Source organism: Humulus lupulus, chromosome 2 (genome assembly GCF_963169125.1).
Source record: "Humulus lupulus chromosome 2, drHumLupu1.1, whole genome shotgun sequence".
Lineage (NCBI taxonomy): Eukaryota > Viridiplantae > Streptophyta > Magnoliopsida > Rosales > Cannabaceae > Humulus > Humulus lupulus.
Window position 1 is genome coordinate 247,087,537 of NC_084794.1, and position 13,162 is coordinate 247,100,698.

The window sequence follows — 13,162 nt, forward strand, 5'->3', positions numbered from 1 at the left end:
GCCACATGTCAGCATCTAATGAGGTCAAAGCTTCTTAGAGGTTCGAAGGATCCTCCTCTAAAGTATATGCACAGAAATCAGAACCAAAGTCTTTAGAGACTCTAGCTCTTTTACTTCTTCTAGGTTTAGTTTCATTCCCCTCATGATTCTCAATGTCCCTAATCACAGGCATGTTACTAGATGATGCAACCCCACTCTTTCTCAATTTAAATGGAAATCTATGTTCATAAAAATCAGCATCATTTGATTCTAAAATAACATGGTCTTTCAAATCAAAAAAATGATATGCTTTACTATTAACAGCATAGCCAATAAACACACATTCATATGCTCTACTAGCCAATTTTATCCTTTTAGGATTAGGAATTCTAACATATGCCAAACAACCCCAAGTTTTAAAATAAGAGATATTTGGTTGTTTATTTTTCAAGATTTCATAAGGAGAAATTTTGCTTTTAGATTTTCGGACTCTATTAAGCACATAGCATATAGTCAATAATATTTATCCCCACCAATAAGATGCAGCACCAGAATTAAGCAAAATAGTAACAATTGATTCAGTAAAAGTTCTATTCTTCCTTTCGGCTTTGCCATTCATTTCAGGTGAGTATGGTGCAATTCTTTCATGTATAATTCCATGTGAGTTATAAAAATCAACAAACATGCTAGAATCATACTCAGTGCCTCTATCACCACGAAATCTCTTTATCTTTCTATTAAATTGATTTTCAATTTCAGTCACAAAAGATTTAAACATATTAAGAGCATCACTTTTATTTTTCATTAAGTACACATATGTAAAATTAGAACAGTCATCAATAAAAGTGATAAAATAACGTTTTCCATTTCTAGTCAACGTTCCATCAAATTCACAGATATCAGAATGAATTAAATCTAGAGGCTCAGTTTCTCTAGTCACATATTTATGCGGTGTTTTTGTGATCTTAGCTTGGCTACAATAGTCACATTTTTCAAAGTCATTTAAAGATAATTTAGGAATTAAACCTAAACCGCTCATATTCTTAATTATGCGCTTGTTAACGTGACAGAGTCTAGCATGCCAAGTATTAAAATTACACAACATATAAGCATAAGCATTCACTTTATTAACATCAACATTCAATTTAAACATTCCCCCAGTTGCATACCCTTTCCCTACAAATATCCCATTCTTAGTTAAAGTAAAAAAATCAGCCCATATAGTCTGTGTAAACCCCGCCTTGTTGAGAAGGTAGCCCGAGACCAGATTCTTTCTCATCTCTGGAGTGTGCATGACTTCCTTAAGAATCACAGTTCTTCCAGAGGTAAACTTTAATTCCACATCTCCAATACCAGCAACAATCGTAGTGTGTGAATCTCCCAGCAACACTTTCTTATCCTCAGTAGTAGCAGTATATGTCTTAAACATAGTTCGACCATAGCAAACATGGCGAGAAGCGCCAGTGTCTACCCACCACCCTTCTGATCCACCAACAAGGTTGATCTTAGATATCATAGCCGTGAAAGGCTCTTCAGTTGTCAGGTTAGCCTGCGGTGCAGAGCTTGGCCTGTTCTTGCACTTGCGTGCCATATGACCTGGTCTGTTGCAAACAAAGCACAGAAATGGAGCAGGTTCATTCTTCTTATTATTATTATTAGGGGGTGTTGCTGCTGTTTCTTTTGGTTCCTTTGATGGTTCAAATTCTGATTATTGTTCCAAGGTTGATTGTTGCGGTTTGAATTCTGTTTTCGATTCTGATTCTTGAAGTTTTTCCCATTGGGTTTCATTTCCACAATGGACTTTTTGTTAGTGTTGTTGTTGCTGGATACAACAAGCACTTCTTCATTCTGGTCTTGTTTACGAGCTTCCTCCTCAATACGAAGGTGAGTGATCAGACTTTCCAGTGAAAATTCTTTTGTTTTATGCTTGAGAAATTTTTTAAAATCTTTCCACACAGGGGGCAGTTTGTCAATAATTACAGCAACTTAAAATTGTTCATCTAAAGACATACCTTCATAAATTATTTCATGAGCGATTTTCTGAAGTTCATGAGATTGGGCTTCCACTGACTTGTCATCGGTCATCTGAAATTTGAAGTAGCGACTGACAACGTACTTCTTGGTTTCAACCTCCTCAGTGTCATACTTCTTTTGCAGCGCGTCCCAGATTTCCTTAGTAGTTTTGTCATAATTATAATAATCATACAGGTCTTAGATAAACCATTGAGAATGAAATTTTTGCATAAAAAATCATTTTCGACCCAAGCCTCTAATGCCTTAGTTTTTTGTCTTTTTCATCGTTCTCATCTTTTTCAGAGACAATAGGCCTATCAGTAGTCAGAGCAGTGTTAACCTTTTTCATTGTGAGAAAAAATAACATCTTCTGTTTCCATCTTTTAAAATGGTTACCCTAAAAAACGAAATGGTTTATTAATGTCAACAACACCAGAGTTATCATCGGTAGTCATGGCAGAAACTAAGCGTCTTAAAATTGTTGAGATAGTTGTTGCAGAAATAAAAAAAAGGAACGAAATTACCGATTAATAATCTGGGCTAAGTCGCGGACTAGGTCGCTCTCTTTAAGACGTTCGCGGCACTGCCCAGAAATGTGTAAGTAGACTATCAGCCTTGTCGTCCCCAGGATAAAACAGCCCAGTCAATACACTGTATCAGACCTTCACTGCACCGTAGAGAATCGTTCGAATACCGCACCCTTAAAATTGTTACTGCTCGGAATCTATTAAAACTCAGTGCAATTTTTTGATCGAAAAAATTGAGAACTACTTTTCTGAAAATAATCGCACCAATTTTTAAAGAAGTGGATCTCAATTAATAGAAAAAAAAAACGTTTTATTAAAACGTGGGAGAGGAAGTTGGATCTCCCTAAAAAAAATGCTGAAGAGAAAAAGTCTTCAGTTTTACCAAAAAAATTATTCACGTTTTTATTAAATAAAATAAAAATTAATAAATAATTTTTTTTTCAAAAAAATAATAAGGTGCACACCACACCAACCAACCAGCCAGCTCGGCTTGGGTTGGTCGGACGACAACGGCGGCGCGCGCGCGCGTGTTGTTTATGTGAGTCTTTGTGTGACTCCTCCCTCTTCCACAAAAGTCCCTCTTCTACAAAAGTGGGTACCCTTGGGGCACAACCCCAATGCTCAAGTCCACTATCTATATACACTTACAAATGAGTATTCTAAAGCAATGTGAGAATCTTCCTCTAGGGAGACAATAAAGCACTTTTTCTATTTTTTTTTTAACAATTCACACTTATATTGATAAGTTCCAGTGCCGCGCAAGGTGTTGACGGTAAGGACCGGGTAATCTATTATGTATGTTTGTGGTATTAATTAGTTGTTTATATATATATCACAGAAGTTTTTTTTTTTTTTTTGATGTTATATCACAAAAATTGATTTTGGTTTCATGTTCAATATGTGAATTTTTATTTTTTAAGCATTCTTTCTTGCATTGCAGAAAAATAAAAAAATTCATAATTAAAAAAAAATCCTTTGTAAGTTTTTGTCAATAGCACAAATTCATTAGCCAAAACATGTAAAGTAGCGACTAATATGAGTGAAGAGGCCCATCACACTAAATATAGCATCCATCATCATTTAGATCAGGAGCTTCTCAATGGCTTCTTGAGTTGTTGTATTTGAGATTTCAATTGGCTTTCCCCATTAACTGTCACGGGGCAGTCAATGACGAGTCTTGTGACACCACAAGCTCGTCTAAGTGCTTGTTTTGATGGAACAAAAACACATGGGACATTCTTTTCTTCAGCCAACAGAGGAAGATGCAAAAGAATCTCAAGCAGCTCAGCGTTTGCTGCCAATACCACAAACTCAAAAATACCCTTATTTAGAGCAAAGGACTGAACCGAATACAAAATCAATGTCCAGAGAAAATAAAATAAAAATAAAAAATAAGTCAAAGTATAAGTATTTTTTTACATAGATTCAAAGCAGAGAGTAGATGAGAATTAAAATTCATCCATCAGAGCAAAAACAAATACAATGAGAAACACACACTTACGTTGGCAAAGCAAAGAACTGCTTATGAAAGAAGACGCTGTCAAGTAGTGAAAGTCGGAGTTCAACCATATGTCAACGACGCTAAAAATATCAATCAAAAGGAACCTGCAGGCTGCAACCCAGATCAGAGTGATCCCCATCGCCAACACTATAGCTGCCTTTGCATTTTTTTTTAAAATTAACATGGGTTGCCTAATCCAAGAAAGTAAAAAACTCTACCTCTAAGCATATGTTGAAGAATTGCTCCACATGCCAAAGTAATTTTTTTTATGGTATTTTATTAATATTTAATAGAAAAAGTAGTTTTCTTTTATTTTTAAATATTAAGAAAATATTCACAATAGGGACAAGACAAAATTCTGACAACTTTAAAATAATAAAAAGTATTTTAGAAAAAAAAATTACATACACCACAGTCTACACTAATCTCGTACACCCTACACTTTCTCTACCACTTGCTTACATATTAACCGCCTAAAATATTACCTCACCCGTACGGAAAAACCCACCTCCCTACTATAGTCTTACCCATATATATTGTATTATATACCCCAAAACTTTGAAGACATCATACAAAACTTTGCAGAGGAATTCATTTAGCTTGAGGAAGCCAAGCAGAAGGTGGATAATCCAACTCAGGTGGCGACCAAGCAGGGGAAAACAGATGCTAGAAATAGCGCCAACCCTGCAAAGGGGGCAAAGAATGGGGCTAAGAATGGCAAACACAGTAATGAAGTTGGAAGTAGCGGTAACCAGAATGACAATAAGAAGCCTAAGACTGTCGAGCAACCCAAAACATGGGAATAGGCTCCCAAATTTACTATGTAATCCATCCTGCTAGAGACCTGAGCGGACGTTTTTAATGCCAGGCAGGCTGTCGTACCGTACAGAAGATCTCCACCAATGAGGAAGGATGTTAATAGACAGGATATGACCAAGTTCTGTCGGTTTCACAATGACTATGGTCATGAAACCAATGAATGTAACCACCTGAAGGAGGAGATAGAATTCCTCATTAGACAAAACAATGTTAATCTGAAGAGGTATGTACGACCGACTGCCGACCAACATCCTCAACAACCTCCTCAACAATAGTCTCAGCAGTATTAGAGTAGTCAGCCTATCTTACCACCACCAAGTTCTGGTCAGCTATATATGATCTGTGGCAGGCAACATTTGGCCGGAAACTCCGACAAAGCTCAAGAAAGATACGCTCATTCCCTTAGGCACGAGTAGGAGGAAGATGTATTAGCTGTCTAGGAGTGTACTTGAAACAACCTCGCTATGAGTGTGATCCCATCACATTCAACGAGGAGGACACAAGTCATGTACATCATCCACATAATGATCCATTAGTGGTAGAAGTACATATAGCTAACATGATCGTAGCCCAAATGATGATTGACCATGGGTCATCTGCCAACATCCTGTTCAAGAGTACCCTAGAGAGGATGAATTTGAGCATTAGAGATTTGGAACCATGCGCTGTATGGATTTACAGGTAATGGCATGGCCATGACAAGAAGCATAAGATTGCCTTTGACAGTGGGAACGTGTAACACCCTACTTCCTTAGAGTCGTTCCTAAGCAAGTTTAAAATGTGCCATTAGCTCGCTAATCGAGGTTTTATATTAAAAGTGTGACTAAACTGAGATAAAACCCGTTCCAAGACATTAAATACTAAACATTTGGTTATTCATTGAAGACATAAAAAATTATATAGTTGGGATCCCAAAAACTCTTTTTAGAAAATACTTTACATCACATAATACATTTAAGGTCGACTCAGGAGACAAAACAACTATTACAGTACATTTCCCCAAAAATAAGCCTAGCCATGGCGGCCAGGCAGACCGAACATGTACTCGTCGCTCCACGCTCTCCTACTCATGGTTGGTCGACCTTTCCCTTGCCCTTACCTGCACCATAGAGCACCCGTGATTTGAAGCCCAGCAAGAAAACTCAACACCAAACAAATAACATAGGCATATATATCAACAACATATAACAAAGCAGCCAACAGGCTAAACACATAGCGGCCATGCCATCCCAGGCGCTTTACCAGGCCCTGGGTTCGCGGTCTTCACTGAGAGGATGACTACATCATCCTAGGAGGGTCTCACCCTAACAGCCCGCACTCCGCGTGCTCAACACCATTCTCGGCCCCTTGCCATACTCGGCTTTGCAATTTGCATGCTCAATGCCGTTCCTAGCCCCTTGCCGTACTCGGCTTCCTGCCGCTCTCGACCTTCACCGTTCCCAGCCTTCGCCATTCCCAGCCTTCGTCGTTCATTGACAAATATACACCACATAGCATAATATCAACAAATATTTAAACATCTGCTAAACATAAACAATAGGGCTACGCCCTGCAATCCAATCAATAGGGCCATGCCCTGCAATACAAATAATAGATCCACGCCTTGCTCTACGGGTACAACAGTTTTCTTACCTACGTCCCAAGCTTCTTGAGCACCGTAATCCCGAGCACAATCCTCTAACCCGAGCCTTGCTGAAAACCTAGTCACAATGCATTCATAATAGCCATCCATCAAGTTCTAATCCAATAAATAACTTCGAAGCATAATGCTAGCCTCCGAGACCTTGGATTCTACCAATCCGGGTGGTAAAATCGTTCCCGAGCCTTAACTTTTGGGTTCCCGTGCCAAAATCCTTCAAACGAACAATATCTTGCATTTGAGCCGCAGTCCAGCCCCTTAAGGGCCGCGGCGCACCCCAAGTCAGAGGCAAAATTCCTCTCTGCTGAGAGACATGGGCCGCGGTGCTCCAAACAATGGGCTGCAGCGCGCCTGAGCAGACAGAGGCTTCCAGCCTTTTCGACACACACGGGCTGCGGCTCGAGCCTCCAAACCCAGAAAATCACCATGTATTCAACATATTTCTCCAAACCTAACCCATGAATTCTCACCTCAAATACCAGTTAAACCCAAAACTAAGCCTAAACCTCCCTTCCACACAACCTAGGCTCTATAACAAATCCATAGGCAATCCCATAAACTCAGCCAACACCCATAATCATACTTAGAACCCATTTTCATGCAAGCCTATATTTCCAAGAGAATTCAACAGCAAAACCAATAAAATAAGTTAGATTAACCCTTACCTCTGTCGTATCTCCTCCCCTGAATTGTTTCCCATAAGCACAGCAAGCAAGATCCCTCAATTCTTCAGCCTAAGACTCTCAAATTCCTCCAAAATTTCCAAACACCAAAGAGAGAGAGAGAGTGGGAACCGACTTGAGAGAGAAAGAGTGAGAGTTGATGTTATCTCCCCTTCTGCTTTTCCTAACATCTCAGTAGCTCAAAGAAGTCAAAGCCCATCCCTTGCCAATTCCTCGAATGTTCCTATGAATCCCCATTTAAACCTGACATGCCTAAATAATTGCTAAATTACTACCCGTTTCCCGAACACATATTACGTTCCCAAAATACCCCTAGACTCCCCCAGAGTCGGGTATTTGACCCCGTTGTGACTTTCTAGCTAAACTGCTCCCTAGGACTATCTCGGATCATGCATCACAAATAAATCTCCACTCACTCATGGCATCAATCACAATATACAAAAATATTGCATTTATGCCCTAACGGTCTAAAATTACAAATATGCCCCTAATAGGCAAATGGGGCCCACATGCATATTTAATTCACCTAACACATGCATTTCTAATCACATAATCATCAAATTCACATATTAACGTAGTTAAATCAATTATTGCCCTCCAGGCACGCTAATCAAGGCCCTAAGCCTTATTAACAAATTTGGGAAGCTACAAAACGACTCCCCTCCTTACAGAAATTGTGTCCTCGAAAGTACCTAAATAACTCGGGATACCGATCCCGCATATCTGTCTCAAGTTCCCAAGTCACCTCTTCCACTTTGCTGTTCCTCCACAGAACTTTCACTAAGGCGATGGTCTTGCTCTGTAAGACTTTATCCTTTCGGTTGAGAATCTGAACTGGCTTCTCTTCATACGATAAATCCTGATCCAGCTCCAAGTTCTCATAACTCAGCACGTGCGTAAAATCTGATACATACTTCCAAAGCATGGATACATGAAACACATTGTGAACCCCTGATAAAGTTGGAGGCATCGCCAATCTATAAGCTACCACTCCAACCCGTTCTAGAACCTCAAAGGGGCCAACAAACCTAGGGCTCAACTTGCCCCGTACACCAAACCATTTCACTCCTCTCAAGGGAGAAACTCTGAGAAATACATGGCCACCGGCTTGAAACTCTACGCTCATGCGTCTCAAGTCTGAGTAACTCTTCTGGCGACTCTGGGAGGCGATCATTCGAGCTCTAATCTTTCCAACCGCCTCATTGGTCCTCTGAACAACCTCAGGACCCATATATCTCCTCTCACCCGTCTCATCCCAATGGATAGGTGATCTACACTTTCTCCCATATAACATCTCATATGGAGCCACTCCGATAGTTGCCTGATAACTTTTATTGTATGAAAACTCAATCAAAGGGAGATACTTACTCCAAGATCCCCCAAAATCCAGCACACAGGCTCACAACATATCCTCCAATATCTAATCGTCCTCTCAGACTGTCCGTCCGTCTGAGGATGATAAGTAGTACTAAACCGCAATTGTGTGCCCATAGACTTCTGCAAGCTCTCCCAAAACTTAGAGGTGAAGGTGGGGTCCCTGTCGGATACTATCAACCTTGGAGCCCCATGAAGTCGTACAATTTCCTTCGTATACAACTCATCATACTGCTCCATAGTATAAGTTGTCCTAACAGGCAAAAAGTGGGCGGACTTAGTATACCTGTCCACAATCACCCACACTGAATCATGTTGTCCCACGGTCTTCAGAAATCCAACCACGAAGTCCACAGTGATATCCTCCCATTTCCACTCTGGATTCCTTAGAGATTGCAACAACCCTGCCGCACTACAAGAAAAAATGCTTTCAATAACACCGAAAATGTGTTATCAAAACATACCATAACACTTTTTGATGTGTTAAGACCGACTATGTTATCGTAGGTCAGGGTACTTTACATAACACTTTATCATTGTTATACAGATGTGTTATTATACTGTCAACGATAACACAATTTCTGTGATATTTTAATAAATAGATAAGTGTTTAATTATGTTATTTATAGTCGATTATATAACACATTTCAATACTTATAAATCTATGTTATACTACACTTTAGTATAACACTTTTTTTTGTGTTATACTACACTTTAGTATAACACATTTTTTGTGTTATATAATGAAGTTTGCATAACACAATTCTTTACATAAAAAGTGTTATTGTAATAGATAGTATAACACAATTTTCGTATTATAACACTAATTTATTCTATTATATTTTAATTTTTTTATATAATTAAAATTAGCTTTCTAATATATACTAGCATCATCAAATGAACTTGATTTTCAAATAACAAAAAGTAAAAACATTCAACATTGTATTAACAATCCACAAACTAGTTTAAAACATTCAACACTGTCATCAACAACAAAATGTTCTTTAAGTATTCAAGGAGTCTTAAATATTCAACATAGAGAAAAGTTACTACTTTCAACACGTGATCTAGATCCTATTATAGAAACACTCTTCTCAAGTTGACAAGTTAGGTCCACCACCGAGACATTAGGAGTTGGAACACGGAAGGCCATTCCAGTAAGTTTTCCATTCAGTTCTAGGAGAACCTTTCCAACAGCCTATAGTTCCAAAAAATAAAATAATAAACATAAGAATAAGAATAAAACCACATTAAAACCATCATTGTTTTTAGATTTCCCTATGAATTTAGATTTCACTACCTTTGCAGCACCAGTAGAACTAGGAATGATATTTTTTCCAGCTCCACGGCCTCCTCTCCAATCCTTCATTGATGGGCCATCAACAGTCTTCTGTGTTGCTGAACATTAGAAACAAGAGTCAAGTAACCAACTTGTAAACTATTCTCCTATTATAGAAACAAATAAAGTGAAAAACAAACCTGTAGTTGCATGAACAGTTGTCATTAAACCTTCAAGAATACCAAATTCCTCATGAACAACCTGTGTAAAGTAATAAGAAAATCACTCAGCGAATAACTTTTCATCCTCTGAAAAACAACTATCAGTGTAATTTACTATTAACACAGTTAGAAGAATAGTCTATCAAAAATCTTGATCTTGAACAAATATCCATAAAACAAATATTATCACTCAAAAGTTCTTAATTACAAGTGCCAAATGTACAACCACACATATTCTTTATCAACAATATTAACCACTTGTCAATTGAAAACATGCCAACAAATAATCTCATATTCTAGTTGTTGTATTATAAACCCCTGCAAAAACATATTACAAACACACAGAAAAATGGCTAACAATATCGAAGACAAAGTTAGCTGATAGAAATTTAATCAAACACACCAGAAATGCCCAAGTTTTCTTTGTTCGGACTTAACCAAATTAGGTTAGTCCTACAGCCAAGGCAACAGAGGTCCTTAGTCAAATTCACTATGAAACATGAGATTACACACTCAAGGCACACAATGACAAGAAGTTTTCTCAAGTAAGTCATATTCTGTTATATTCCACACTAGTAGGTAAGACTATAGTCAAGTAAGTCAACTAGTCATCTCAACAAGTTTAATATCACTTGTATCAGCATACATAAAATAATTTCTATTTAAGAAAGCCACTGTGTGGAATAATTAGAGTAAACATATCTTTCTAGTGTTGTTAGAAAGCTGGCTTATAAAGTTAGTTATGGTAGTTATATCCTACACATTGTATAAATGTTCCAGCTGTCTTATAAAGCTAGTTGGGTATTGTGAGGAAGAAAAAAAACTCAAGAAAAGAAGCGTGAAAACAGAGAAAAAAAGCTGAGATGTGATATTCATTCTTGCAAGGTTGAGTTCTGTAATGGTGTGTGTTCTTTCTTACTTTCTTTTCTGGTTTCTTGCTGTGATCATAAGGTGTTTGTGTGTGTTATTTAATTCTTTAACTGAGCTTTTTGTTTCTTATTGAAAACATTTGGGGGCTTGGAATTGGTGAAGTAATATCTAAACAAATGCATCAAGTTCATTTAATTTTTAAATGTAGAACATCATATTGCAGCTTAGATGTAGTAAATCTTAGAAGAGAAATAGAAGAAGCAACACTTTTAAAATTTAGACATGAAGACTAGTAGCAAACACATAAGGACTCTGACGCAATATACATAAAATAGATAACAAAATTAGATGCAAAATGAACAATAAAAGGCAACAACTAAGAGTAAAATGGGCCCAAAAAAACAGAAGTGATCTTCAATGAGAATATATTTTTTCATTTTCATTTTCACTATCACTAGTAGTATATATATATATATATATTTTGCTCTATACTATATAATGAGAATATATTAATAGAGATCCTTTATGTGTTTGTTTGTCTATTTCTTTTAATCATTATTTTTACTAGTAGATACTATACTGCTATATATAAACTATCATATTTAATGATATTCTTTTATTCTTATATATAAATATATATGTATATATATACCCCTACAGCAGCAGCAGCTAGCTGCATAAGTGCAGTTGCAACAACACCCCACCACACAGCAGAGACACTTGTAGGTCTACTGATCTACTGGATAAATTTTCAGTATGTCTTCAAGTATTAAATTGTTGAATATTGTTTTCAATTGGGTCAGTTTCTGAGTTGAAAAAAATTCTGATACAGGGAGCTATGTCCCTTGACATGGGAAGACTATTCACATGATATGTCATTGGAATTTTCTCTTATGTGGTAACTTTTTTGACTACCATTTAATTGTTTATATTTCTAATGATAATATATTCATATTATTTATACTAATAAGATTACTAATGAATGAAAACATGAACAGGTCCCAATATATATAGCAGAGAGCATCTCCATGGAGGTCTTACAACACTAAATCAGGTACACAGATGATTAATTTCATCTTAATTCTGAATACTAGATGAGATTATCATAGAAAGTTAAATTCTTATATATGTTTGCTTGTTTGTTCTTCAACTCATGATTGTTCTTGAAGGATCACTTGCCTTTATCATAGGGACAACTATAAGTTGGAGATCATTAGCTCTAACTGGTAACTAGTGATTACAATTACTTATTTTATGATCTATTAACTACTTGAAAGCTATCATTATCAGCTTTCTTTATTTAATATAAAACTGCATTTTAATTTTTTTTTGCTCATTCTACTCTCATGGCTTGCTTCACTATGCATCTCCCTAATATTTAAAAAGCAATTCTTAGCATCTTTCTAAGAGTGCTTATTAAGCATCTCAAGCAAATTAAACTTTCAATTAGTAAAGATTTATTATGTAAAATTTCATTCAACTTCTGTGATATAACTTTGCAAGTCTCTACAATTAACCATGGATTATCATGATAATGGTTTGTAACCAGGTTAACTTAATGTGTCTTAGTCAACTCTGCACCTATTCTTGCACTCACATTCTTTTAATTACTCTATCAGAAGGTAACTATTAATAATAATGATAAGATACCTCTCTTTAATATAGTTAGAGTTGGAGAAGTCAATAGCAGAGTCAACTCTAATGATCAAAACTCCAGGAATCTGCCTTGCCTCTGGGTATTGCAGGGTGTTCCTGTACACACTAGTCCTTGGTAGCTTTCCAAGTACTGCAGTTCGTGGCCTCGTCACTTGCAAGCGATAAAGAAACCTATAATATAAATGAGCATATGGCACAAATAATTAATATTCATCATATATATACTTACTGTTAGCGCTACAATACAAGCCACAACACCTATCCTAATATCTAGCATTTACTTACTGTTAGAGGAATAGTTCATTAGCTGAGGGTGGATTTATGCCCTTATCAATATGGCTCACCTGAATAGCACAGATCAGATGCATATTAAATTATTATTAGGCTTATTATTAAGACACTAAACAGTAAACAGATCAGATGCATACTTCTATGCTAACCCTTTGTAGACCTTTCCTGATTTAAAAATAACACCTGTTAGGATTGCTATGGTGGATGGTCCAAAAAACAGCTTAGATAAGGTGATATGGACATAGGGATATCTTTCCTGTTACACTTTTTTATGTAAACAGGCTTGTTTTTTTTAGCAAAGTTCTAACCT

The 13,162-nt window shown here is 36.9% G+C and overlaps 1 protein-coding gene and 1 pseudogene across 1 annotated transcript; both read right to left on the reverse strand.

The window, feature by feature from the left end:
• Positions 1–3,599: 3,599 nt before the first annotated feature.
• LOC133815337 (13 kDa ribonucleoprotein-associated protein-like) lies at positions 3,600–4,159 on the reverse strand (annotated as a pseudogene).
• A 2,902-nt stretch (positions 4,160–7,061) lies between these two features.
• On the reverse strand, positions 7,062–12,652 carry LOC133815339 (uncharacterized). Its single transcript, XM_062248191.1, has 5 exons — positions 12,556–12,652; positions 10,015–10,075; positions 9,836–9,933; positions 9,589–9,733; positions 7,062–7,084 (listed from the first exon to the last, which is right to left on the reverse strand). Exons 2-5 carry the CDS (start codon positions 10,037–10,039, stop codon positions 7,062–7,064), a joined length of 291 nt encoding a protein of 96 aa, XP_062104175.1. The 5' UTR covers positions 10,040–10,075; positions 12,556–12,652.
• Positions 12,653–13,162: the final 510 nt, after the last annotated feature.

Coding starts and splice junctions, on each gene's coding strand:
- LOC133815339 (XM_062248191.1), bottom strand. CDS start 10,039: ATGACAACTGTTCATGCAACTACAG. Junction 9,934..10,014: donor AACTGTTCATGCAACTACAG/GTTTGTTTTTCA, acceptor TCTAATGTTCAG/CAACACAGAAGACTGTTGAT. Junction 7,085..9,588: donor ATCTAGATCACGTGTTGAAA/GTAGTAACTTTT, acceptor TTGGAAATATAG/GCTTGCATGAAAATGGGTTC.